The sequence below is a fragment of the Pteronotus mesoamericanus genome, unplaced genomic scaffold (genome assembly GCF_021234165.1).
Source record: "Pteronotus mesoamericanus isolate MK-2021 breed Mesoamerican mustached bat unplaced genomic scaffold, CSHL_Meso_final contig_90, whole genome shotgun sequence".
Classification (NCBI taxonomy): Eukaryota; Metazoa; Chordata; class Mammalia; order Chiroptera; family Mormoopidae; genus Pteronotus; species Pteronotus mesoamericanus.
The window spans coordinates 2,004,357-2,029,010 of record NW_026555277.1 but is presented as its reverse complement, the minus strand read 5'-3'; the positions used below and the strand labels follow the sequence as shown (position 1 = coordinate 2,029,010).

At 40.6% G+C, this 24,654-nt stretch overlaps 1 protein-coding gene across 1 annotated transcript in view; it reads left to right on the top strand.

Annotated features, from left to right (window-relative positions):
* Positions 1–24,654, top strand: part of DAW1 (dynein assembly factor with WD repeats 1) — a 35,289-nt gene that overhangs the window by 841 nt on the left and 9,794 nt on the right. The window contains exons 2-7 of the mRNA XM_054585590.1: positions 8,404–8,476; positions 11,117–11,261; positions 12,856–12,914; positions 15,423–15,545; positions 19,247–19,346; positions 23,120–23,227. Of these exons, the coding sequence (XP_054441565.1) occupies positions 8,404–8,476; positions 11,117–11,261; positions 12,856–12,914; positions 15,423–15,545; positions 19,247–19,346; positions 23,120–23,227 (608 nt within the window). The remainder of the gene's footprint in view (positions 1–8,403; positions 8,477–11,116; positions 11,262–12,855; positions 12,915–15,422; positions 15,546–19,246; positions 19,347–23,119; positions 23,228–24,654) is intronic.

The following is a 24,654-nucleotide window of genomic DNA, read 5'->3' as shown; positions in this document are numbered from 1 at the left end:
CAGTAGACGACCACCTGTACTGGCCCAATGAAAAAACAGCTCAGGTCTCCTGGCAAGAGCGGACCTGGCCTGCGACTCTCTCCAAAGTGAGGTGAACGTTTGTAGGAAAGACATTCATTTTCTTCCTTTTAGACTTCCAGTTAAAGCAACACAAAAAGGCTCTGGATGGGAGAGGTAGTCTATAGAAAATTTTAAATGAACATTAACAACTTGTTCTCTTTCAGCATTCCACAACCTGATTTTGGCTCTGCTTGAGCATCGTCTGTTGCTCATTCCCATAAATATATGTCTTGAATGATAAATGAATGTCTTGCTTTCGTCCCTTTGTTGTGGAATGTAGGTCAAGGCTCTGAGCTCTGGGATCGTAACTACCATATCAAAATCTAGCTACTTCGGCAGTTTGTTTGGACCTCTTGAGTGGTCAGTCCGAGGGTGATAGTGGCACCCGTCTTCCAGGTCTGCTGACCCTTTCCAGTTACTCTGCCATTTGTCTCACTCCCTTCAGAACAAACCGCCTTGAAAGCATGTTGTTTCCGATTTCTCTTCTCCCTTTTGCCCCAACCACTATGCTATCATGTTTTCACCTTCACTGCTTCACTGAAACTGCCCCTTTCAAGGTCCCCATTCACCTCCAAATGGCTGAATCCCCTGACAGCATCGCAGTCCTTGCCTTTCTTTGACTGAACGGCAGCATTCGCCCTGTTTGTCCATTCTTTCCTCCTTTGGCATCCAGGACACACTGTTCTGTCTTCTGCCTCATTGTCACTCCTCAGTCCATCTCGTTGACTTCTCCTCTTTTGTTTTGATCTTAATGTTGGAGTGTCCCAGAGCTCTGTCCTTGGGTTTCTTCATCTGTACTCACTAGACTAGCTAGGTGATCTCATTTATTCTCAAGGCTTCAGAACACCCTGGGAAGCCCTGAGTGCTTAGCTGCCGGCCTGATTCTTCATTCGGATGACGAGTATGCATCTTACCCGGGCCTCCTGTGGTCTTCCTCGCCTAGGTCAATGGCAGCTCCATTTCTCACCTGCGGCTCATGCCAAAACCTTGGGCTCCTCCTCTCCTCCTCTCTTGTACACTCTACATTAGGTCCAGTAACAAGTCCTTCCAGCTCACCTTCAAAATACATATAGACCTTCAATGATGGGGATATATTCTGGAAATGGGTCCCTAGGTGGTTTTGTTGCTCTGGGAACATCATAGAGTGCACTTACACAAGCCTAGATGGTCTAGCCTGCTGTACACCTAGGCTAGATGGTGAAGTCTATTGCTCCCAGACGACAAGCTTTCATAACATCTTACTGTACAAAACAACGCAAGTTTAAATCAAGCACAAGAGGAAATGATGCAATCAAGAAACATGGTAAACACAGATGTATGAAGCTGCTGCTGGCATAACACAGCACACTGTTTTACAGCAAACATTTTTTTAAAAAATATAAGTAGAAAGAGTACATTCTAAAATAATGATAAAAGTATAGTAAATACATAAGCCAGTGACATAGTCATTTATTATCATTATCAAATATTATGCACTGTATGTACTTATATGTGCTACACTTGTATATGACTGGCAGCCAGTAGGGTTGTTTGTACCAGCATCACCATAAACACGTGGTCATGTCAGTCTTTGGCTCTCCAGTGGCTTTACTTAAAGTAAAAGGGCCAGGACCTCTGAGGCTATAATCTCCAAGGCCCTACAGGGTCCTCCCCGACTTTTGCCTCCCTGACTTGACATCGTTTCCAGATCCAGCAACACCACTTTTCCTTGGTGTGCCTTGGATGGGCCAGTTGTGCCCCGACTCAGAGCCCCAGCTGTTGCTGTGTTGTTGGTTTTTTTTGTTGGTGTTGTTTTTATTCCCACTGAGGTTAGCTTCCCCTGAACATCTGCATAGCCAGCACTCACCTTTTCTCACTTTTTTTTAGCTCTTTCCTCAAAAGTAAGTAGTGAAGTGAATCCTCTCTTTCTAGAATTTCCAATTTCTTCTCAAGATATCTCATAACCCGTTCCTTACTTTACCTCTTCTTAGCATTATCTCATTTTTAACATCATGTTACTTATTTATTTTAGTCTCCTCAACTAGAACAAAAGCATCATGAGGGCAGGGATTTTGTCTATTTTGCCTGCTATTGTATCTCTAGCATTGCAAATGGAGCACAGTGCATAGATAGGCCCTTACATATTTGTTGAATGAAGGGATGAGTTTAATGAGATAGCGTGTGTTAAGTGGAATGCCCAGAACTCAACCTGAAATGTGAATGGGTTGGAGAGGTCTCCAAGGTCCATTCTGGCTAGGAAAGTCCAGGGATCTAACAGCAATCCGATTCAAGTGAGGCTTTAGACTCATTTTTGCAACTGCCGCCTTAATGATTACCTTCTAATGAGGGCATATCACTTAGCATGCGAAACACTTAACGTCCAAATTCCAGTCTTTGGTGAGCATGTATTATATGCAAATTTCCCTGAATAGCAGGTGGGTGCTGCAATAACATTATAAAATAGGAAAAAAGTCACTCACCATTGAATCATCTCCATGCTACCTTTATTCTTCTGGTCTATACAGCAATTTTGTTTCACCTCCAAATCCTCTAATTACAGTCCTCCCACTTTCCTTTGAATAATGTCTAGGCCAGGAGCACTGTCTTGTTGGCATCCACTAACTGATCCCTCCCTCTACCTAAATTCCTGACTAAGGGTACAGAGCAATAACACAGCTAATCAAACATAGAGCATTTCCTTTTTATCTGGGTTACATTCATTAATTCATAAGCACTTCACTTCATGAAGAGTAGGTGTTGAATACATGCTTTCCCACTGACTCAGTTATAACAGCCTTTGTCTTCCTTCTTGGGTACAGTCCCTAGTTTTATGGCCAGGAGAAGGAATTAAATAAACATTAATTAAACCGATGAATGTTATCAGCACTTTAAAGGTTTCTGTTGACTGAATATGATCTGGGTAAAGAATACTCACATCTTTTGAAACTTAGCCTTTTAGTACATTGGAGAATATTGGGGTTAGTGGCTCCTTAACCAGGTGTTTTGGGAATTCTACCTGTGGAATCATAATTCACAACCAGGGGGAGATGAGGATTATTCAGATCCTGTGGGAAACAATCACTGAAGAGCTACATGTGTTCAGGAACATCTTTGTCTATTTTATGAGCATTTTCTTTACTGCCTGTGTCACAGCCCCCACTCACGTTGGAGCTCAGCGGTCACAGAAGGGGGCTGTCTGTCCTGCCTAGGTGTCTGGCACAGTGAAAAAGTTAATGCACGTGTTTCAGATTTTGTAGTTCAGTTTTCAGATTCGTTTGTATATTAGCCCAACTAATTTTTAGTAGTCAGCCCAGAGACTTGCAACATTTTTCATTTCATTAGAAACAAGATAGGTGTGAATAATGAAAGTGGAGTTGGGTAAGTTTGTTTGCTATATTTTTAAACTTTATTTCCTGTGGACGTTAGATTATGCTGTGTGGGGTGTCAAATGCTATTCTTCCTGGGTTACAGATCATGGGTATATTGCTTATTCATTGTTTATATCATTTATTTACTCAACTGTTCATTGAATGCTTATTTTTCTCAATAATAAATAGTAACTATTGAGTATTATCATATATACTGCAAAAAAACTTAAACTCACAGAGTCCTTGATGATAATGATGCTTTAAATTGATAGATATACCATATGTTTCCAAGTACCCTCTCTGGAGTTTTCAGTCAACTTTACGGGGATTCTGATCTTTAAGAATCTCTTTTCTATTAATGTTGACCTCTATCATTTCCTTCCTTTTCTTCCATGTTCTTATTTTTCTCCTACTTTTTAAATATAAAAGTAATATTTACTTATAACCAAATTGTGAAAAATACATAAAAGGATAGTTAAGCCCACCCTTAACCCAGTGAAGGCGTGATGGCCCCTTGCTAGGAGCCACCTGCTGTGCCTGCCCACAGTAAGTGAGAACGCCTGCTTCTTCATCTCGCTAATACTGAGTGTTATCAGCTCTTGCAATCTTTGCTAATCTGATGGATAAAATTGTATCTTTTATTTTAGTTTGTGTTTCTTACTGAAGTTGGGGCCATTTTATTTTGGTCTGCTTATTGATCATTGTTTTTCTTTGTTGGCGAATTGACCTTTCGTGCTTTTTGTCCATTTTTTAAAATTAACATTATTTGAGTTTTATATGAAGTTCTTTAAGCTTTGTATTTACACTTAAAATTATTTTTCTGATTATCTCTTAGCTTTTACTTTGTGGTATCTTTTACTATGTAGAAGCTTAAAATACTTCTGACAAATCCATCAATTTTTTTCTTTTTTAGCTGTTGAGTTTCACATCATGCTTAAAATTCCAATTACAAACACTAAATTAAAATTATACTCCATTATTTAGACCATTTTATATTTCATTCTTAATATTAAAATTTATTTTTTAATTCAAGGAAGGAAATTTATTTATGTATTATTTTCATTTTTTAAAATATATTTTATTGATTATACTATTACAGTTGTCCCAATTTTTCTCCCTTTGACCCCTCCGCCTGGTATCCCCTTTCCCCCAAGCCGTCCCTCTGAGTTCATGACCAGGGGTCATGCATATAAATTCTTTGGCTTCTCCATTTGCTATGCTAGCCTTAACATCCCCCTGTTAATTTGTACCTACCAATGATGCTTCTTAATCCCTGCACCTTTCCCCTCATTCCTCCCCTTCCCCCTCCCAGCTGATAACCCTCCTAATGATCTCCATATCTATAATTCTATTCCAGTTCTGGTTGTTTGCTTGGTTTGTTTTTTAGATTCAGTTTTTGTTAGTTGTGAGTTTGTTGCCATTTTAATATTCATAGTTTTGATCTTTTTCTTAAATAAGTCCCATTAATTTTTCATGTATTAAGGGCTTGGTGATGATGAACTCCTTTATCTTTACCTTGGCTGGGAAACACTTTATCTGCCCTTCCATTCTAAATTATAGCCTTGCTGGATAGAGTAATCCAGGTTGTAGGTCCTTGCTTTTCATTACTTTAAATATTTCTTGCCAGTCCCTTCTTGCCTGCAAAGTTTCTTTTGGGAGATCACCTGATAGTCCTATGGGAACTCCTTTGTCGGTAACTCTGTGCTTTTCTTGTGCTGTTTTTAAGATTCTCTCTTTATCTTTAATCTTTGGCATTTTAATTATGACGTATCTTGGTGTGGTCCTGTCTGGGTCCAACTTGTTTGGGACTCTCTGTGTTTCCCAGACTTGTATATCTATTTCCTTCACCAAATTAGGGAAGTTTTCTTTCATTATTTTTTTAAATAAGTTTTTGATTTCTTTCTCTTCCTCTTTTCTGTCTGGTATCCTTATGATTCTGATGTTGGTACGTCCCAGAGCCTTCTTATACTATTCTCATTTTTTTTGAATTTTTCTTTTTTCTTGCTATTCTGGTTGAATGCTTATTTCTTTCTTATGTTCCAAAACATTGATTTGAATCCTAGCTTCCTCCCCTTTGCTGTTGGTTCCCTGTAGATTTTTCTTTATTTCATTTAGTGTAACCTTCATTTCTTCCATTATGTTGTTGCTGTACTCAATGAGTTCTTTGATCTTCCTGGTCACCAGTGTTTTGAACTCTGCACCTGATAGGTTGGTTATCTCCATTTTGTTTAGTTCTCTTTCTGGGGTTTTAGTCTGTTCTTTCATTTGGGCTATATGTCTTTGTCTCCTCAATTTGGCAGCCTTCCTGTGTTTCTTTGTATTAGGTAGAGCTGCTTTAACCCCCTGCCCTGGTATCATGGCCTATTGTAGAAAAAGGACCTGTAAATTGTGTGGGGTGGAGCCTTAGGTAATCGCCAGGGTGGGGCGGCCTCTTCACCACTTTGTGGCTCCGTGTGTGTGTGGAGGGTGCTCAGAGAGGGGACAGTGCTGCTGCCTGGCTTCTGGTGGTTTGCCTGGCACTTGTCCTGTTTCCAGTCACTTCACCCACTCCCTGTATATGACTGGCACTTTTCCAGCAGTTGCCTTGGTGCTGAATCCCAGAGAGAGTGGGTTTGCATACAGTTTAAGTCACTGCAGGTCCTTTAAGGGGAATTTCCTGAAAATTTGGCAGTCCCTTCTATTGCTCTAACCCCCACTAGTTTTTACAGCCAGAAGTTGTGGGGGTTTATCTTCCTGGTGCTGGAACCCTGGGCTGTGCAGGCTGGTCTGGGGCTGCGATTGCTCGCTCCCAGTGTATCCTTCCCAATTTCTACCCACCACACGTGGGCGTGGGGCTGCCTGTTCTGCCGCTGCGGCCACCCCTCTGCACCTCACCGGGCCTCCTCCCCACCTTGCCCCTCCTACATATCTGGATGAATGTGGCTGTTTAAATCACATTTGAACATTGGTTGTCGGACTTCCAGGCAGTGGAACTCCTTTAGCTTTACCTTGGCTGGGAAGCACTTTATTGGCCCTTCCATTCTAAATGGTAGCTTTGCTGGATCGAGTAATCCAGGCTGTAGGTCCTTGCTTTTCATTACTTTAAATATTTCTTGCCAGTCCCTTCTTGCCTGCAAAGTTTCTTTTGGGAGATCGCCTGATAATCCTATGGGAACTCCTTTGTTGTTAACTCTGTGCCAAGGTAAAGCTAAAGGAGTTCATCATCACCAAGACCTTAATACATGAAAAATTAATGGGACTTACTTAAGAAAAAGATCAAAACTATGAACATTAAAATGGCAACAATTTTTATGAAAACAGAAAACTTCGATTTTCTGACAGTTCTGGGTGTTATTTGTTTTGAGGTTTAGTTGTAATTCTTTCTGTGGTTGTGCTAGGAGATGAAGCATGTTCACCCATGCCTCCACCTTGCCTGGAAGTCCCTAAAATTCCTGATAAGCTTAGAATACATTTTTGTACATCTTGTGGTAGAATTATAATTTTATTGTTTTGAAATTCAGCTGATTATTAAATTACTATTTATTGAATAATCCATTCTCTCCCCATTGATTTCAAATATTACTTTAGCTTAATTTTTAAAATAAAAGGATTTCTCATATTAAGGTGATTCTATTACATTGATCTAATTTTGCATCAGAACCACACTTTATGGTTAAATAGTTTGTTATAATATTTGGTAAATTTTCAAAATTTGAAATATAATATCATTATAATTAACTCACTAGCTTAATTTGACATCTGTTATATTCAAATTATGTAGTGATTCTTAAATTGTAGGGGCCCTTGAATCTCTTCAAAGGGGCAGCCTCAGGGTCAAGTCTTTTTTCATAATAACAATGTCATTTGCTTTTTCAATGTATTGACACTTGCACAATAGTACAGAAACAGCGGAAGGTGAAACTGCTGATTCCTTACTACTGATTAAGGCTGAGGCCCCAAACTTGAACGGCAGTCATTGTTTTCCTCACCCACACAGGTTTGCATTAGTTCCAACAGCAGCTTGGTTTTCTGAGGCCTTGTGATGCTATCCTGGTCCGCTTTGTTTTTCTGGTGCTGCCAAGGCTGCTTCTCTGCTGGTACCACCTGCAGGGGCAGCAGGTCTATCCCAATATGCCTGTTCTCACACATGACGTGGGTTTGGGGGAGAAAACCCTGGCCCTGGTTATGCCCCTGCTTGAAAGGCAGAGACATTGCTTTGGTACCTGGCTGTAGAGTGGCATCTAGGACATCCTGGGACTTCGTTGCTGCCCTTCTAGGAGGTGGATGACACTGCCCACCAATGGCCTGGTTGTGAAGAGGGGTCTGGAAGATCCTGGGACCTCCCTAGCCTTGCCAGAGACAAGCGAGGTGGTACCCGGGCCCCAACAGAGGTGTACATGTTGGAAAAGTCTGGGGCTTGTTGCTGTGCCTGCTGCCAGCGGATCAGACAGCTGCTGAGGGGCACCTTTGCCGTGGGAACTGAGACGGCCCAGGGCCCAAGCTGTGGAGCAGTGCTTATGGCTCCCCACCAACTCTTTGTCTGAGTTCCCTTCTCTGGGTCTTTTGGCCACAGCAAGCAAGCTTTCTTGTGGTTGTTGTATTGTTTTTTTGTTGCTGTTGTTTTTGTTTTTGTTGTTTATGTCTCTTAGTGGCTCCAGCCTACAAGTGCTTTTGGTCCCTTGTTTGTGGGCTTAGGGAGATAAAAAGGAAATCCAGGGAGTTCAGCACATTGTCATTCTGCAAGTCTCGGGGGCTCTGGCCAGTCCACCTTCTACACAACTCTCAATTATTTTATCTTTCCTGATGAATCATTTCAAGGGTACTTAGTTGTATTTAGAGGAATGACCAAGAAAAAGACAGTTTACACACTCTTGTTTTAGAATTAGACATCACTGCATATGTTTTGAACAATTCAAAAAATTGAGAAATAAAAATAAAACAAATTGTCAAAACAGATCAACTTTCGACATCAGTTGCCATCATAAATGTTTTATAGCATGTTTGTTTATTTTTACAGGAATTATGTTGGAGTATGAGAAAAGTGGAGAACTGAAGACCAAATCCATAGATCTGCTTGATCTTGGTCCCAGGTAAGCTAGTTCTACAGTGCAACACGTAGCTCATATCCAGGTTTTATTGGAAAACCCTGACACAGGGGGATGTATGGATGAACCACATAACTTCCGACAATGCGTTGCTTTTCAAAATGTTCTGTGGTGTGTTATTTCCTGTTTGTTTCAGTGAGTTCTATTGGAGTGTCTTATTGAGTGAGGAGGAGGTGGAAAATGGATCATTAGTCTGCTCTTTCTTCCTAAATAGAACTTCCTTAAAAATAAACCTTTCAGTTTAGAATAGTTTTAGAAAAGTTGTGAAAAGAAAGTTCCCACATACCCCATACTCAGTATCCCCTGTTATTACCATCTTAGGTTAAAAGTTTGGTACATTTGTCATAATTAATGAACCAATGTCGATACGTTATTATTAACTAGAGACTATTTTATTAATTTTTTTCATTTGTTTTTGCCTAAATCTCTTTTTCTCTTCCAAGATCCCCTCCAGGATCTCACATGCCATTTGGTCGTCAAGTCTCGCTGGGCTCCTGCTCGGGGTTGTGAGAGTTTCTTAGACCTCCCTTGTTTTTGATGACTTTGACAGTGTTGAGGAGTACTGGTCATTAAATGTTAAGAATATTACTGAGTGTATTATTCTCTTAGTGGATACACATTTCATAGGGCTGACTTCATGCCATTTTCCTTAATAATTGCCACGGGGCACAGTTCGGGGGACCCAATTTTGTCTCTGAAACTTCTGTGCCCAGAGGAAATCCCCCTGGGAGGTGATATTGGCCAGAACTCATCCCCTGTGGGAAATCTTACGCAAAACTCCACTTCAAGAGACAGAATCAGAACAGTGATCGTACGTGTGGGAGCCAACATTCAGATAAGGTCGAGATATGCTAAATGGGAGGGGAAAAAGAACAAAATTACTGCAGTGTATGTTTCAGAGAAGTGCCCCAGAGAAATAAGTGATTTTCCACTGTAACTGTCCTTTTACTTTGTCCTGATTTGTTGGGAGGGGCCCAGAGACTGTCAGCAAAGGGACCTCTCACATAACCAAAATTAAATGGTAGAGGAGCTGCTCTCTAGCTTTAAAATAAACCCATCCAGCCTGCTGGGCTGGCGAGAGCTGCTGCCGTGTCTGGAGTCTGTCTTAGGGCGACAACAGGTGTGGCTGAGACATCGATGTTTATGGTGGGGTCCCCGCGATATTCCAGAGAAGGTCCTCAGAAGACATTTAAAAAAAATTAAAAGGGTAAACAGTGGCAAAGATAATGTCATTGAATTTCATCTGCATCGATCCCTGTTTAATCTGTTTTCAGGGAAGACCAGGCCTCAGATTAAATCAAGTCTTTTTGCTCTTTTTGTAAAGGGAACATATTATTCTGCGATCAGGCCCAAAGGCGGAAAGTCCTGCTGTTAAGACATTCTTTTTTTTTTTTTTTTTTTTGGTCCATAATGATGTATTTGCAACTTTTACATGTAAAGCTCTAGATTAGAGTCTATGCAAGGCTATAAAGATGCTAATCGTAATTCCTACCTCAATGGGCTTATTGTCTAATATGAGAAACAATTTGTACAAAACCGATGAACATCATGTGAGTGGTGCAGATGAACTTTTATATGAGAGAATAACTTCCAGTTAGAGATTAAATGTCTCAACTTTTTTTTTTTCAAACAAGTATATATCTTATTTCTAGTTCTGCCCAAGAATCTGGAAGTATTCTACACATAGAAACACTTACATTATATGTGACACACTGGAGTTACTATACTCCAGAAAATAGCAGTTAGAATAGGACTGCAGGGCTGGGATATATGGATTAAATATCTGGTTCATTTAGATCTTGCTAGGAAGCCTTATCAATTCCTAATATTTGCTGGGAACTTTCCCAAAAGGCACTATTATGTTTTTAATTCTCATGAAAGTATAATTTTTTCAATAACAGATTGTCTTGGAGTTTATCAAAGCTGTCATTATAAACTATCTCTGGTTTATTTCTGTTCTGATTATTTGAATACTGGGGAAATCCGCGAACCCAGACTTGTCAGAACAGCACTCTTTCAGGGAAATCAGGTTCTAGCCAATGCGGAATATTAATTAATATCATCATTTTTCTTTGAATGTTTAGTTTTCATCAGGTACTTCCTCTTTCCTTAAAACTATATAAAGCCCAACCTTTCTAAACCTAGTTGTTGTTTTTTTTGAATTGCAAAAACAGTTAAATGAAAGCATTCAATTAGAGGGTTGTTACAGGATTCAACAAGAGAACACATATGAAGTGGAAAGTATAGTAGTACCAGGAACATTTAATCACGTTCATTTAAAAGAAAAAGAAGGAAAAAATTAAGAGAAAAAGCTCATGTTCAGGACCCGTATGCACTTGGCCTTCTGTAGGTAAGCAAAGGAGAATCTTTGCTCCCCGTTCGCCACGGGAGAAGCCTCGGGTAAGGAAGGCACGTTCTGGAGAACTCACACGGGCTCCGTCCGTGCCACAGTGCCTTGTATTGGTTCACATGGTTCTCCCCGCCCCCCACAAATCTCTCGGTAAAGATGATGATGATCTTGATATTTTATAAATGCTGCGCTTCGTAAAACATTGCAGCCTCCTGTAATGAATGCTTATGTGACTTCCTGCCTGAGGAAAGTAACTTTCGTCTTGTGAATTTCAGTACTGATGTGGATGCCTTAGTAGAAGAGATACAGAGAGCAGAACCTCTCATCACAGCGTCGCGATCAGGCCAAGTCAAACTTTTAGTACAGAGATTACAAGATAAACTCGGGCAGCACAGCAACCACCAATTCTATCTTTTCAAGGTAACCTGTGCTTTAAGAACACGAGGTAAAACTTCAATGAATTCACTGATGTCCTATTCATTTGAGGTGAAATACAAATCTTGTTTTCCCCCCTCTCCTCAGTGCCTCACATATATTTGCTAAGACTAAGTCTCAATGAATGTTTTTCTTTTCTTTTTTAAAAACGATTTTATTTATTTTTAGACAGAGGGAAAGGGAGGGAGAAAGAGAGGGAGAGAAACATCAATGTGTGGTTGCCTCTCATGCGCCCCCTACTGGGGACCTGGCCAGCAACCCAGGCATGTGCCCTGACTGGGAATCAAACCAGCAACCTCGCAGTTCACAGGCCGGTGCTCAATCCACTGGAGCCACACCAGCCAGGTGAATGTTTTTCAAATGAATGAAATTCAAACATTTGTTTCTTGAAGTGTGATAAACATTTGTAGTAAATATATTTTTCTTTATAATGAAACATTTAAGGATAAGCATTAAGGCAGCTTTAAGTTATTGAATGATTAAAATTATTTTTTCCAGTCAGACTAACATTAAGAAGTTGTTTTTCATAGCATATCAATATTTCAGAAGTACATCCGAGCGAAACTACGTTTCAGTAAATTATTTATTGACATGGCTTATATAACAATTTAATGCAATGTAATTATGCTTACTTTTCTCCATAGTTTTTGATTATGAAATTAAAAGTATCACAAATGCAGTCACTTATTACTTCAGGAACAGCTTTTATTTTTTATTAACATTTAATAGTTTATTCTAGAATTGCTTCATAGTACATTGATTTTACTTTGTATAATTTAAATATAATTATAATAAAATATAGTTATTACTTACGTACTCAGCACATCCTATCTGATACTAAATATTCAGGCAATCTTTTGTGTTCATCCATTTGAGGTTATTCTTGTAACATTTCTTTGCCCAGCAGGTGGCACTATTTAACTTCAAATATGAATGCTATAACTAAGCTTGACCTTGTAATTTATCCTTCAAGGGGAATATTGTTGATAATGAAAGAAAACACTATTACTAGTAGTTACGCTCCGGCAGTAGACATAACTGAGACTGTCCCAGCCTAACCTACCACTCTGTCCATAAACAGACTATCTAAATTTATGCCTATTTGTCCAATAAATATTAAGCATCTAGATAATGTAGGGATTGAAAGATAGAATAAAACATATCCTGACTCTAAAAGAGCTTTAGATTAAAAAATTAATAACACATTGTAAACTTATTTAGTGTATTTCCTCTGTATACTGTTCACACATATATACAAAGCCATGTGAACTATGTAAAAAGACTACTAAAAATTAGTGCTATTTGATATCTTATTTAATGGCAATAATTTACCTTTAAAGGTAAATTAGTGGAAAACACAAATTCAGTTATATTTTCATGATTATGCATAACTACCAAATATATGATTGGTCATAATAATAGAAGGTACAATGCATTTTTTCCCCATTTGTTAGATATTAGATATTGTCCATTTATTAATATAATTAAGACAAACTTGAATTTTTAATAGTTTGAACTTAAATTAATTAATAAACTTAATTTTATTTAAGCTAAAAAGAGGTATTTTCTTTCATTGAAGGTTCTTCGAGCACATATACTGCCACTGACTAACGTTGCACTTAATAAATCGGGCTCTTGGTAAGCTTCTCTATTTATTTTTTAAAAATAATTTTATTAGACTTTATTTATAGGACAGTTTTAGGTTCAGAGCAACACTGAGAGGAAGATAAAGAGATTTCTCATATATTCCCTTTCCACACATACCCTCACAGCTTCCGCCACTGACAACATCCTTCAAAATGTCAGACATTTGTTACAACTGATGAACCTACAGTGACACATCATTATTACTCAAAGTCCCTAGTTTTCCTTAGGGTTCACTCTTGGCTTTGCACAACCTATGGGTTGACAAATGTATAATGACATGCACCCACCATGATGGTATCACATAGAGCAATTTTGCTGCCCTATGAGGACACTTACTCTGGGCTCTGCCTACTCATTTCTATTTTTATTTTTCTATTTCTACATATTTCCATTACTTATAATTTTTAGCATTCAAGGGGTAAAAATTTCTTTTTAAAATAAAAATTGTGTATATTTAAGGTGTACAACATGATGATTTGATATACACATGCATAGTGGAGTAATAACTACAGTCACGCTAACTATTATCATTTCACAGTTACTTTTTTGTGTGTGAAATTGTTCTTTGAGCATATTTCCAGTAATCAGTACAGTGTTATTAACTGTAGTCATCATGTCTGCATGTCAGATATCTAGACTTATTCACCCTATATAATTGCAACTTTGTAACCTTGGACCAACACCTTCTCATTTCTCCTGCTCTCCAGCCCCTGGTGACTCTTGCTGTACCCTCAGCTCCTATGAGTGTAACTTCTTTTTAAGATTTCACATATAAATGAGATCAAACAGTATGTGTACTTTCCTGTCTGGCTTATTTCACTCAGCATAATGTCATTCAGGGTCATCCACATTGTCACAACTAGATTTCCTTCTTTTTAAAAAATTTTTAAAAAATCTTTTATTTATTTATCTTTAGAGAGCGGGGAGGGATGGGGAAAAATGAGGGAGAGAAACATCGATGTGCCAGAGATACATTAATCATCAGTTGGTTGCCTCTTGCACGCCCCCACCTGGGGACTTGGTCTGCAACTCAGGTGTGTGCCCTGACTGGGAATCAAACTGGCAACTGTTTGGTTCCCAGGTCAGCACACAATCCACTGAGCCACACCAGCCAGGGCAGATTTCCTTCTTTCTTATGGTTGAATAATATTCCATTATATATATCACATTTGCTTTATCCATTCGTCCCTGACGAACACTTAACATTGTTTCCATATGTTGGCTATTGTGAATAATACTGCAATGAACATGGGAGTGCAGATATCTCTACGACATTCTGATTGCATTTCCTTTGGATATATATACCCACTGGCAAGTACAATTGCTGGATCACATGGTAGTTCTATTTTTAATATCTGGGGGAACCACCACACTGTCTTCCATAATGACTCTACCCATTTACATTTCAAAAGAAGTGAGGAAGGACGTGCCTATAGGGGAATCAAAGATAGGCTGCCTTTTCAACCTGCTTGCCTGGTTGAGTTTCAACATCAGAATCTGTGTTCACCTTTTATCATTACCACTTGACATTCAGACTCACTTTTTAATTTGGTGCCTGTTTTTCCATGTCGGAGAAATACTATCCCTAATGGAATATGTTAGAAATAACTAAAATACTATAATTTTACTTTAAAATACTAGAGGTTAATAGACTGCCTCTTCCTTTAGTAGCATAGTCCTGTTGAAGAATTGTTAAACATTAAATGAGTATTTATTGAACACTTGTTAGTGTGCCAGCCATGTTCTGGGTCCTGGGGTGATGGCGTTGAACCACAGGGGTAGAAGAACTAGCACATTGGAAACAAACAACGCAGTTCTCCAGAGAGTAGCGAGAAGGTGGACGTGGCTGCTGGGAGGCAGCCAGGGCTGCTGGCCTGGTGCGCCATGGGCAGACATTTGGATTTTTCCTCTAGATTGCTGGCAAGCCATTTGAGGAAAGTTAAAAAAATAGCTCCAGTTTTGGTGAGAAAAATCCACATGTAAGGACTATTCATGAGCCAAGACCCATTAGAAGACAGTTTCATTTGCTTAGGCAAGAGATGGAGGCGCTGGAATTGGTGGGAATGGCCACAGCAGGGCTGCATTTAGGGGTTGGGGTACCAGAATGTACTAATAGGTTGTGTGTGGGCTGCGAGAGGAAGAGAAGAATGAAAGATGATGCTAAGATTTTATGGTCTGACCAACTGAAAGATTGATGCTAGAGCTGCAGAAAGTGTTAGTGATGATCATTATTTAATATAATTATTTTTATTATAAGACTGATCTTGGCAGGATTACCCTATATTTTGTTTAATGACTCCTTTGGGGTTTGGGATGACATTGGAAAATTTCTAAGGCAAAGGCTTGAGATACTGCTCCCAATTTAACTGTTTATTCTGCACACACAGTATCCATTGTAAAAAGCGTGGTAAGTGGGGTTATGGCCTTGCAGGTGAAATTGAGGTCTTCGTGAACACACTGCTCTTCTCACCATGTGATTTATCCCTGCTCCCGCCTTAGCTTTATCACGGGGAGCTACGACCGGACGTGCAAGCTGTGGGACGCGGCGTCGGGCGAGGAGCTGCACACCCTGGACGGGCACAGGAACGTGGTGTACGCCATAGCCTTCAACAATCCTTACGGGTACCAGCGCGCTCACTCGTTCCCTGTTCACCCACCCTTTCAGTTAACCGTCCCTTCCTCCATCGGTGCTGGGGCGCTGGGTGGGGCGGGGGCGGGGGGAGAGGAAAGTAAGAAGACCGAGACCCGAAATGTATTGTGTGCCTGGTCTGTGCTTTGAAAGCCTTTTAGATACCACTTCCAGTGCTTAAAGGACTTCAGGGATTGGGATTGCTGTCCTCGATGAAGTGTAGAAAGTTCAAGTCCCCGCCCCGACCACACAGCAGTAAAGGGGAGAGCAAGACAAGCTCAAGCAGGGCGGACTTTGCCCTTGGGAGCTCCCTGACGGGCAGTCCCCGCTGGTATTTGTAGCCCTGGGTTGGTGCTTCTGGAGACTGTGACAGGCATTGGCCAAACGGTTTACTTTGGAAGTTCACTTACGGTTTTACCAGGTAGAAAGCAATGTGGATAGTAACATGCTAAATAACAGCACCAAATACAGTAGAAGCATTTTTAAGCCGATCTGTAGTTCATGGAGTCAGTGGACGACCAGGTTTTCTATCTTTCCGCACCACGTGCTGCCGACAGCCAGGCTCCTGAGTGCTTGCAGCCGCTGGGCTAACCGCTGGGTCGCTTCCCTTCTCTGCCCTCCCGCGGGTTCTAAGCTTGCCAAGGGTTGGTTGCATTGGTCCGTGAACCTGCTTATGGTGGTTGTGCTTTCCGTTATAATTATGTCGTTTCATTAAATATTACTTATAGCTAATGAAATATGAATGTGAAAATGACGCTGTTGTTTTTTTGATAAAAACACAGAAAAGGTAAATATTGGCAAATACTAACTGAAGCTGTAGATGAGAGCAATGGAAAAAATGGAAAACACATCGTAGAAAATTCTGTATTCAGATTGTTTTGCAAATATTTTAAAGTTTAAGTTCTCATTGCATTTTAAAGAAAAAGTTGGAAATCGTAGAGGTTGCATATGGCTTATCTCAGGCCGACAAGGAATTGAATAATTAGCTGACCTATATTCAAAGGAAAGGCCTTGGCCTCTTGTCAAAAGATTGGCAAACGAATGCATATTTGTACATATTTGAGTAAAAATTTAAGCGAACGTATCTTTTTTTCATGATTGCCCGCTTTAATGGACTTTCTCCACTAATCCAGTTGGCTTGATAAATATTGTTCTTTATTAGAGTGTGTGGTGACTGGAACAAAACAGCAAATGGTTTCAAAGCTAAGAGGTCGCCGTGGCCCCTCCCACAGAAGCCCGAGGGAGGGAAGCTGCAGCGGGGTGCAGAGGACCCCTGGGCCCGGGGCGCTGGCAGCTCAGGGCGTTCAGTGGGACCTTGCCAGGCGCGCCCAGGGGCCCCAGTGGCCCTGGCGGGAGGCAGCGGGGCTGAGGGCAGAGCCGTGGGTGCAGCCTGGACCCCGCTCTGGAGGGCTGCGTGGCTGCGGAAGGTGTGAGCGCCGGAGGGGGCACTGTCCTGGCCGGAAGGAGGGGTCAGAGGGCTGGGCGAGGGCGGTGGAAGAAACAGGAGGCAAGGATCCAATGACCCCTTCATGAGACAACGGAGACTTAGTCCAGGAGAGTGGCGGAGGCAATAAAGGGTATTTTATAAAAATTTGCTGCACTAGAGTAAGAATTTTACACCACAAATATTAAACCCTTGATTGATATCTAGCTGGCTAATGTCATCTCTTTTGAAAATGTAATACACTTTCTAAACATGTTAATTGTAGTGACACAATCAAACTGCATTGGTATGTTAAAATGATTAACTATTCCAATGAAACTACAGAAAATTTAACTTTGATGTATAACTTTTAAATCGTAGCGAAGGATAATTTTTATAATACCTAATTATACTAGCTTGTGGGCGAGAAAAATTTTTATTGAAATTATAAATGATACTGTTTTACTTCTCGTATAATTTCTACTTTTAATTGCCATGTTATTTAAAGGCTTTTGAAAATATCCCCTCTATAATACCATATCCTTTAATAGTCTCCTTAACAGAGGTGATATTTTTGGATGTCTCTCTGAGAATGAAGCCTTTGAGGACGGAGTGGCAAGAAGCACTCCTCACTTTCTGGCTCCTGTTTTTGATTCTATCAAGAGCCCTTGGTGAAAAACCCACTGGTCCAGCTCTCAGTTTTCTTACTCTGACTGTTCACATGTGAGCTGCAGCGGCGTTTCCACTGCCATTTGGGACATTGGGGTTTCAGCAAAATGAGGTAAAGGCAGTTGCCCAAAGAATAAGAGGGAGTGTTTGTGTGTGTGTGTGTGTGTGTGTGTGTGTGTGTGTGTGAGAGAGAGAGAGAGAGAGAGAGAGAGAGAGAAAGAGAGAGAAAGAGATGAACTTCCTTTAGTCCTTTAGGTTGCTGTTTACCTGTTTAATGTATTAGGCCAGGGGTAAGCTTTGATTCAATATAGTAATTCTAAAAAACAATGGAGTCAGCATCTTTTATGACATGGTATCATATGGATGTAGAAAACAGTATGCGATAAGATAGAAATTGATCAAGAAACAAAAGCAACTTGAGACTGATGTGTTTGAGGTACAGGGAGCATGGAAAAATGGAGGGAGACAACTGATAAAAAAACTCCCAGGACGTTCCGGGTATTTTGAACAGAATTTGAAAGAGAGACGCTGATGGGAGATGTCTTAGACTGGGTGCCACAGGAGAGAGTCAGGCAGAGATTCCGGGTGCTGAATCAGCCTGTGTATGAGGACCTGCGGGTGGGAAGGGCGTGTTTTCCCGGAGCAGCGGGCCCTGCAGCATCCCGCAAAGCGGCTCGCCTTTCCCGAGTATCAGAGACCACAGGGGTACTATGTGGGGCCTGAGAAGAGAGGAGAGATGCGAGGCACTGTGCTGGTCTGAACAAACAGAAATTCTGCAGCTGTGCTGAGCACTTAGATTTGCTTTGGGATGTATATTTTGGATCTTAAGACCCTTCACACTTTTTAACAACGAGCTTGCCCTTGAACAATAACCTAGTTGGGTGAACATATTGATGACTTCCTATCAAGGACAGATGGGGTCAGGGGGAAAAGAGAAGGTTTTAGTTCCACAGTCGAGGGTTGAACAGGCTGATCTACCCTTCTCTGCTGGGTGTCGACAGTAGCACTGCTCCGCAATAAAATAGGAAGGCTCTTATCTGAAAGGGACTGATGTCTTTATCACATCTCCTGTCTAAACCGTCTTTCTGGTTCCAAGTCCTCACAGCTGAAATAATGCAGGCATTATCTTCCCTAGGAGACGCTCACCGTCTAACTTAGTAAACCTTATCTGACATACAGTTAATTGGATTTATCTTTTATCATTGTTTTTGTAAATGCAATGCTATCCTTTTTTAGAAGACCTACTAACAGATTTTTTTCTATGTTTATGTAACTTATTATACATTATTAATTTTTATTTGTTAGTAATTTTCTAAGCTAAATCTTTCACTGTATTTATGGTACTTATGTGAAGTGTATTTTTAATCCAAAACATGTACCTTTAATGTAAAATATTTAAAGTTAAATGTACAAAACGATGCCATTAAAAAATTAGACCTGCATTTTGTTACCCATGAAACAAATTGTAGGATTGAATGTTGTTTTAGAAGTCAAGTAAATTTCTGAGCTCATAGAGATTCACGTACTAATATCATAATTCAGTGTGTCCTATAAAGAGTTAAATTTGATTTCAAAACCCCCATTTTGTTCTTTGTGTCTTAGTGACAAAATTGCCACGGGGTCCTTTGATAAGACTTGTAAACTGTGGAGTGTAGAAACAGGAAAGTGTTACCACACCTTTAGAGGTCATACGGCAGAAATAGTGAGTACATTGATTTTATCAAATTTTCTATGTTGCTGTTCTGTTTTATTTTTCCTTTCTGTTGTTTTGATAGACTTAATTTTTTTTAGAGGAGCTTTAGGTTCCCAGCAAAACTGAGAGAAGGGTGGAGCGGTTTCTCACATACCCCCCTGCCCCTCCCTGCCTCCACCCCCACACAAATAGTATGTCCCATTATTCGCATTGTGAAAGAGCAGCACATTTCTTACACATGATGAATGAACACTGACACTTCATTGCTATTTCTTTCTTAGGATTGCATTCTGAGAGATGTGGTTCTATCTTTATAATTAATTAATTCTACCTAGTATTTTTATTCTATATGTATTTTGTCTGGTGGTGTTGATATAATTTATAAACTAATTTTAATGTGTTGCAGATAACTGCGTTGATGAAGTAGACTCATAATATATGAATACAATAGACAAATGAACTTTTCTTTTTCATTCATATTTCTTTAAAAGAGGGACTTGATGAGGGTTGATGAAGTTCTTACAGTAGCTTTTAAAATAACTTTCTATATCATGTAAAATATTTAGGCTGATTTTTCTCTGGATATCATTAGAACTCAGATTTGCATAAATAGTCTGACACTTTAAATAGCTTCTACTATTGGGAAGACCTTGCCCTTGGCCAGTTCTGTGATACATCATATAGCAGTTAGTGAGATAATTAACAGCCTGTGGAACAAATGATAGCTGTTAAAAATAAACAGGGTGCTTATTTTAGGAGTAAAATGTATTTATAGTCATCCTTAAAATTCATCCAACAAGAGCTCACTGCTTTCCAGATACTCTGCTAGACACGGAGGATATTGCCGTGAAGAATTATAATTGACTCTTTAATGGCATTCAGTGTGCACAAAGCATTTTCCTAAGCCCTTCACATATGTATATATTAGCTTGGTTGTGCCTCATAACAACCCTAAGGGAGAGGTCCTTCCCCATTGTACAGTTGAGGAGGCTGAGGCATAGAGAGTTCAATTACTTTTCCCACAGTCATAAGAAAGACAGAGTCTTTATTACCAAAGTGTGGCCATGTTTCCACATTCCCTTGGAATTTTGAAAAGGTCTTTATGTACAGTTCCTAGGAAGACATTCATATTTTTCATGGCCAACATAAATCCAATACATATTTTACTAAGTAGTAATTGTGTGTGAACCCTGGCCTGTGTGCTTGGGGTACCAAACCAGGATCAGACCTAGCTCTTGCTCTTCAGGGATTTTGTAGTTTAGTAGGAGGAGTAGACATGTTTTAAGTGTCTAGAGGCTGGTGGGGAGTTTGCTGAGGGCACAGAGGGGAGTGGTCAAAGCTTCTTGGCCAGGGGTGGTGTTCAGGAAAGACTTTTCAAAGGAGTGGCATGTGTGTTCCAGGTAGAGGCGCCGCACGGGCACGGTGTGCAACAGCGGCGTGTGCAACAGCGGCATGTGCTTGAGCACTCACAGGGCTCTGTGTGGCGGAGCAGTGCTTCTCAAACTTCCTTGTGAGGACAGGCACAGAATATGCTAATGCGGATTTGCAGCACACTGGGGAGAGCTGCTTGCTCTCCACACCAGACACGCAAGGATTTCTGATATTATCCAGCTGCCCAGGTTGAGGGCATCGATGTCCTAGCATACTTGTAACCCATTCAAAGCCAGATCACAAGGTATGCTTGACTTATGTGGGAGAGACCATGTTGTGGACATATAAAGGGTCTTGTCTGCCATAGTAGGGAATTTGGACTTGACCCTGTAGGTAGTGTTGTATTCTTGAGACTTCTTAACTGAGAGCTGGCATGGTCTATTTTCCTGGCAGTATAAAGGAGAGATGGGAGGTGGGTAAAATAGAACTAAGGGCCAGCGGGGGTCTTTATTGCAGTCCAAGCAAAAATAATGAAAGCTTGCCAAGAGGCAGGTGAGGAGAATGTGAGAGAGGTTGGGGGTGTGAGGAGTAGGTTACCAGGTCAATATGATGCATGAAGGAAAGAATAGAAGTCCAGGATGATTTCAGGCTTGGATGACTTGTAGTATCATTTGCCAATTCTGTACCTAAAAGAGAAGGAACAGGTTTGCTTCATATGACTCATGTGTCTTAGACAGATTGATAAAAGCTGCCTGTGTGATAACCAAACACAGACATTTATTTGGTAGTTGGCTCTTTGCGGTTGAGCATCAAGGTCTGTGGGGGAGACATGGATATGGGTCATTGGCATCTAGGTGGCAATAGAAACCATCGAACAATTGAAATTTCCCAAAGGAAAATGTAGAGTATAGGGAGAAGACTGATGGAACTCTTAGCAAGATGGAGAAGAGAAACAATCAAAAGATATGAAAGAGAGATAAGAAGTAAGAGCACTGTCGAAGCTGTCAAGAAGGAGAAAAATACCTAGAACCTCAGGGAGATTAAGTGAAAAGATCAGCCATACCCTTTGGATTAGACATTTAGCCAGAGTGGTTAAGTTGAACTAAAGAGTGGAAAGTGGGCAAACGCTAAGTGATGGAAGACTATTTTTGCAGGGAATTTAGCTTAAAGGGAAAAGAAGGTAGTTAAGGGGTATGTAGAGTCAAGGGAGGACTTGTTGTTATGTGGGGAAAGCTCAGGCCTATTTAAGTCACTGGGGGGAATTTAGTCTGTTTGCACTTCTGCTTGGAGTGCAGGGAAGAAGGCAGTGTTTTAGATTGGGCAAAGTGATCCCTCTGAATCTGAGACTGAAGAACAGGAAAGTGAGGCTCAGTGAGGAAATTCCCACCTGATGGGTGAGTTTTCTCAGGGAAGTGGTAAGAGGCCAGGTTATCAGCTAAGCAGGGATGAGCACGGGGGGGGGGGGGGGGGGGTGTGGGCAAGAGTGGGGGATGGGAGAATGTAGTGAACTAAAGACATCTTAGACAAAGTAGGGCCTGAGGATGCAGATGAGGACAGAAGGCATGAAGGAGCAATACCAGCAATCTGCTCTGCTGTTTTCTTAAGCTGCTTTTGCTGAATGATGAGATAGGGAGGGCAAATGAGTGGATAAAATTTCAGCTTGATACAAGTTGCTAGGAATTTTGTGGGTGGTGCAGTTGAAAGATAGGAACTAAGAGTGTTGAGTATGCTGGCAGGAGGGATGCTTCCAGGGTGTTAGTTGACTGGTAGATGAGGGATCATGAGGAAAGGAAAGGGTCTTAATGAGATGGGAGGTATCCTGGTTGGGGGAGGGGTGTGATAAGGAAGAATGAAAGCTGAAGTCTGAGAAACTGTAGGTAGAGATTGGTGTATTGGTAGTGAATCTCCTGGAGAAGTTGATGTCAAGGTCTGGAATGTGGCCCTGGGAGTGATTATGAAACAGAGTCCGGTGTCAGAGTCTGGAGATATTGGATGGCTAGTTCCCACAAAGGCCACTTAGGACTTCGGGTTGAGACTGAGCAGATAGCCAAAGCCCTTGTGAATGAAGAGGCATGATCGAAAGAACTGTGATGATAGCTACAAGGAAGATAGGAGCCATGTAGCACGAATCTCAAAGGCGATGGGTTTTGTTCCTGTCCTTCTGTGGTCTGGAAGTGGTAGAGAGACCCAGTGCCCCCTGCAAGAGAGCAAGCAGCTTCCTCTCAAGGGGAGATTGCTTCAGAATGCAACCTGTCGGTTGCTGGCTGCTCAGAGTTGGTCTTTCACTGAGTATTTGTACAGAGAATTAGGCTGAATCTGCTAAGGTAATGCATCTTGAAGCTTTTCTATATAAAAAGTTAACCATTTAAAACTCTTTCTCTCTAAACCCTTTTTCATTTCATGTCATCCAGGTGTGTTTATCATTCAATCCTCAAAGCACACTGGTGGCTACGGGAAGTATGGACACAATGGCCAAACTGTGGGACATTCAGAATGGAGAGGAAGTAGTCACGTTAACCGTATGTTAACAATGCCAGTCACTTCAAGAGTTTTCTGTTTTTATCAGCCATTCCTTAGGAGCAGCCTATTGTTTGTGTTTGTCTTTGTTTGCATTTTTATTACAAAATTAGCTCTAAGTTAGACGACAGTTTTTAGACAGGAGTGAGAGAGCATTCCAATAGTTTTGCTGCCTGTTCCTAACGATGTGGCTGGACAGGCTGAAGAAGCCAGATGAAGCTGTATTTATTTTGACCCACTTCAGCCTACGAACCACACCGATTATAGCTTAACACCTATCGTCATTTCTCTGGCTAAAAGCAAAGTAGGTGGAGGCTGGCACTTTTAAGAAGAGGCAGAACTGGGGAAGCTTGCCAGAAGATTCCTCAAAGGATGACTGGTGGCTCTCTTCTCCTCTACCCTCCAGCCTTCTATATTAAGCAAACTCTGCAATGACCAGATGCAAGTAATGGAGAGAAACAGGCCAAAGGGCACTATCTCAGAGTGAATGCTGGTGCTATGTCTCCACTGGGCCCCTGTCTATCACCACCAGAAGTCTGGCACCCTCTTGGTGACCTGCTACCCTCCACTTCTTTCCACTCCATTCCAAACTACCCAGCAAAAATAGAGCAGTTCTCTGTGGCAGTAAGTAGGAATGGCTGGATAGGAAATCCAGTTTTCTTATCTTTTCAAATTATAAATGAGTTAAAAAAATAGGAACACTTTTCTAGGAGAACTTTTTCTAAGAAAGTTAAAATAATGGCCTAAAACAAGAGAGGAAAAAAAAACCCAGTGTTTTTAATTAACAGCAAGAGTTTTTCTTTCTTAACTCAGAGTGCCTAGTTTTTTGTGTGTGCGTGCCTAGTGTTTTTAAAAAAGTATTTTTCTGATCTTCGTTCTCATCATTGCTGTGGGTCACTGGCTAAAAAATATTTTCCAAAGTTTTTGTTTTTTTGGTTCTGTTGTAGAAGTTTACCGCTTCTTCTTCCAGAACATTCAAAAGGGTGAGCCCTGCTCTGCACACCCGTGTCCTGCCAGAGATTACATTTTGTGTGTATGTTCAGAATTTTAACACTTAGCTACATTTGATTTTTGTCATTTGGAGTGAACCAGAAATTTAATTTGTAAATGAACTTTTGTATTATTTTAAAAACTAATTATGTGAGTGTACTAAAATAATTAGGAAAACGAGGGCTCTTCTCCAAGCAGAATCTACTGTAGAGAGGGGTTTTTTCTCGTTGTCTCTGTTAAAGTCATCGGTTCTAGACCCTAACCAGGTGGAAGTCAGGCCAAAGGCCAGATATTTACTAATCAATTCATGTTCAATTGTCATTAAGAATTTCTATTTTAAGGTTATGAACTTGGCAAACTTTTTTCTTCTACCCATCACTTATTGTTGGCCCGTAAAGCCTACAGCCCTCTTTCATGTTTCCAAGACACTGTGAAAGGA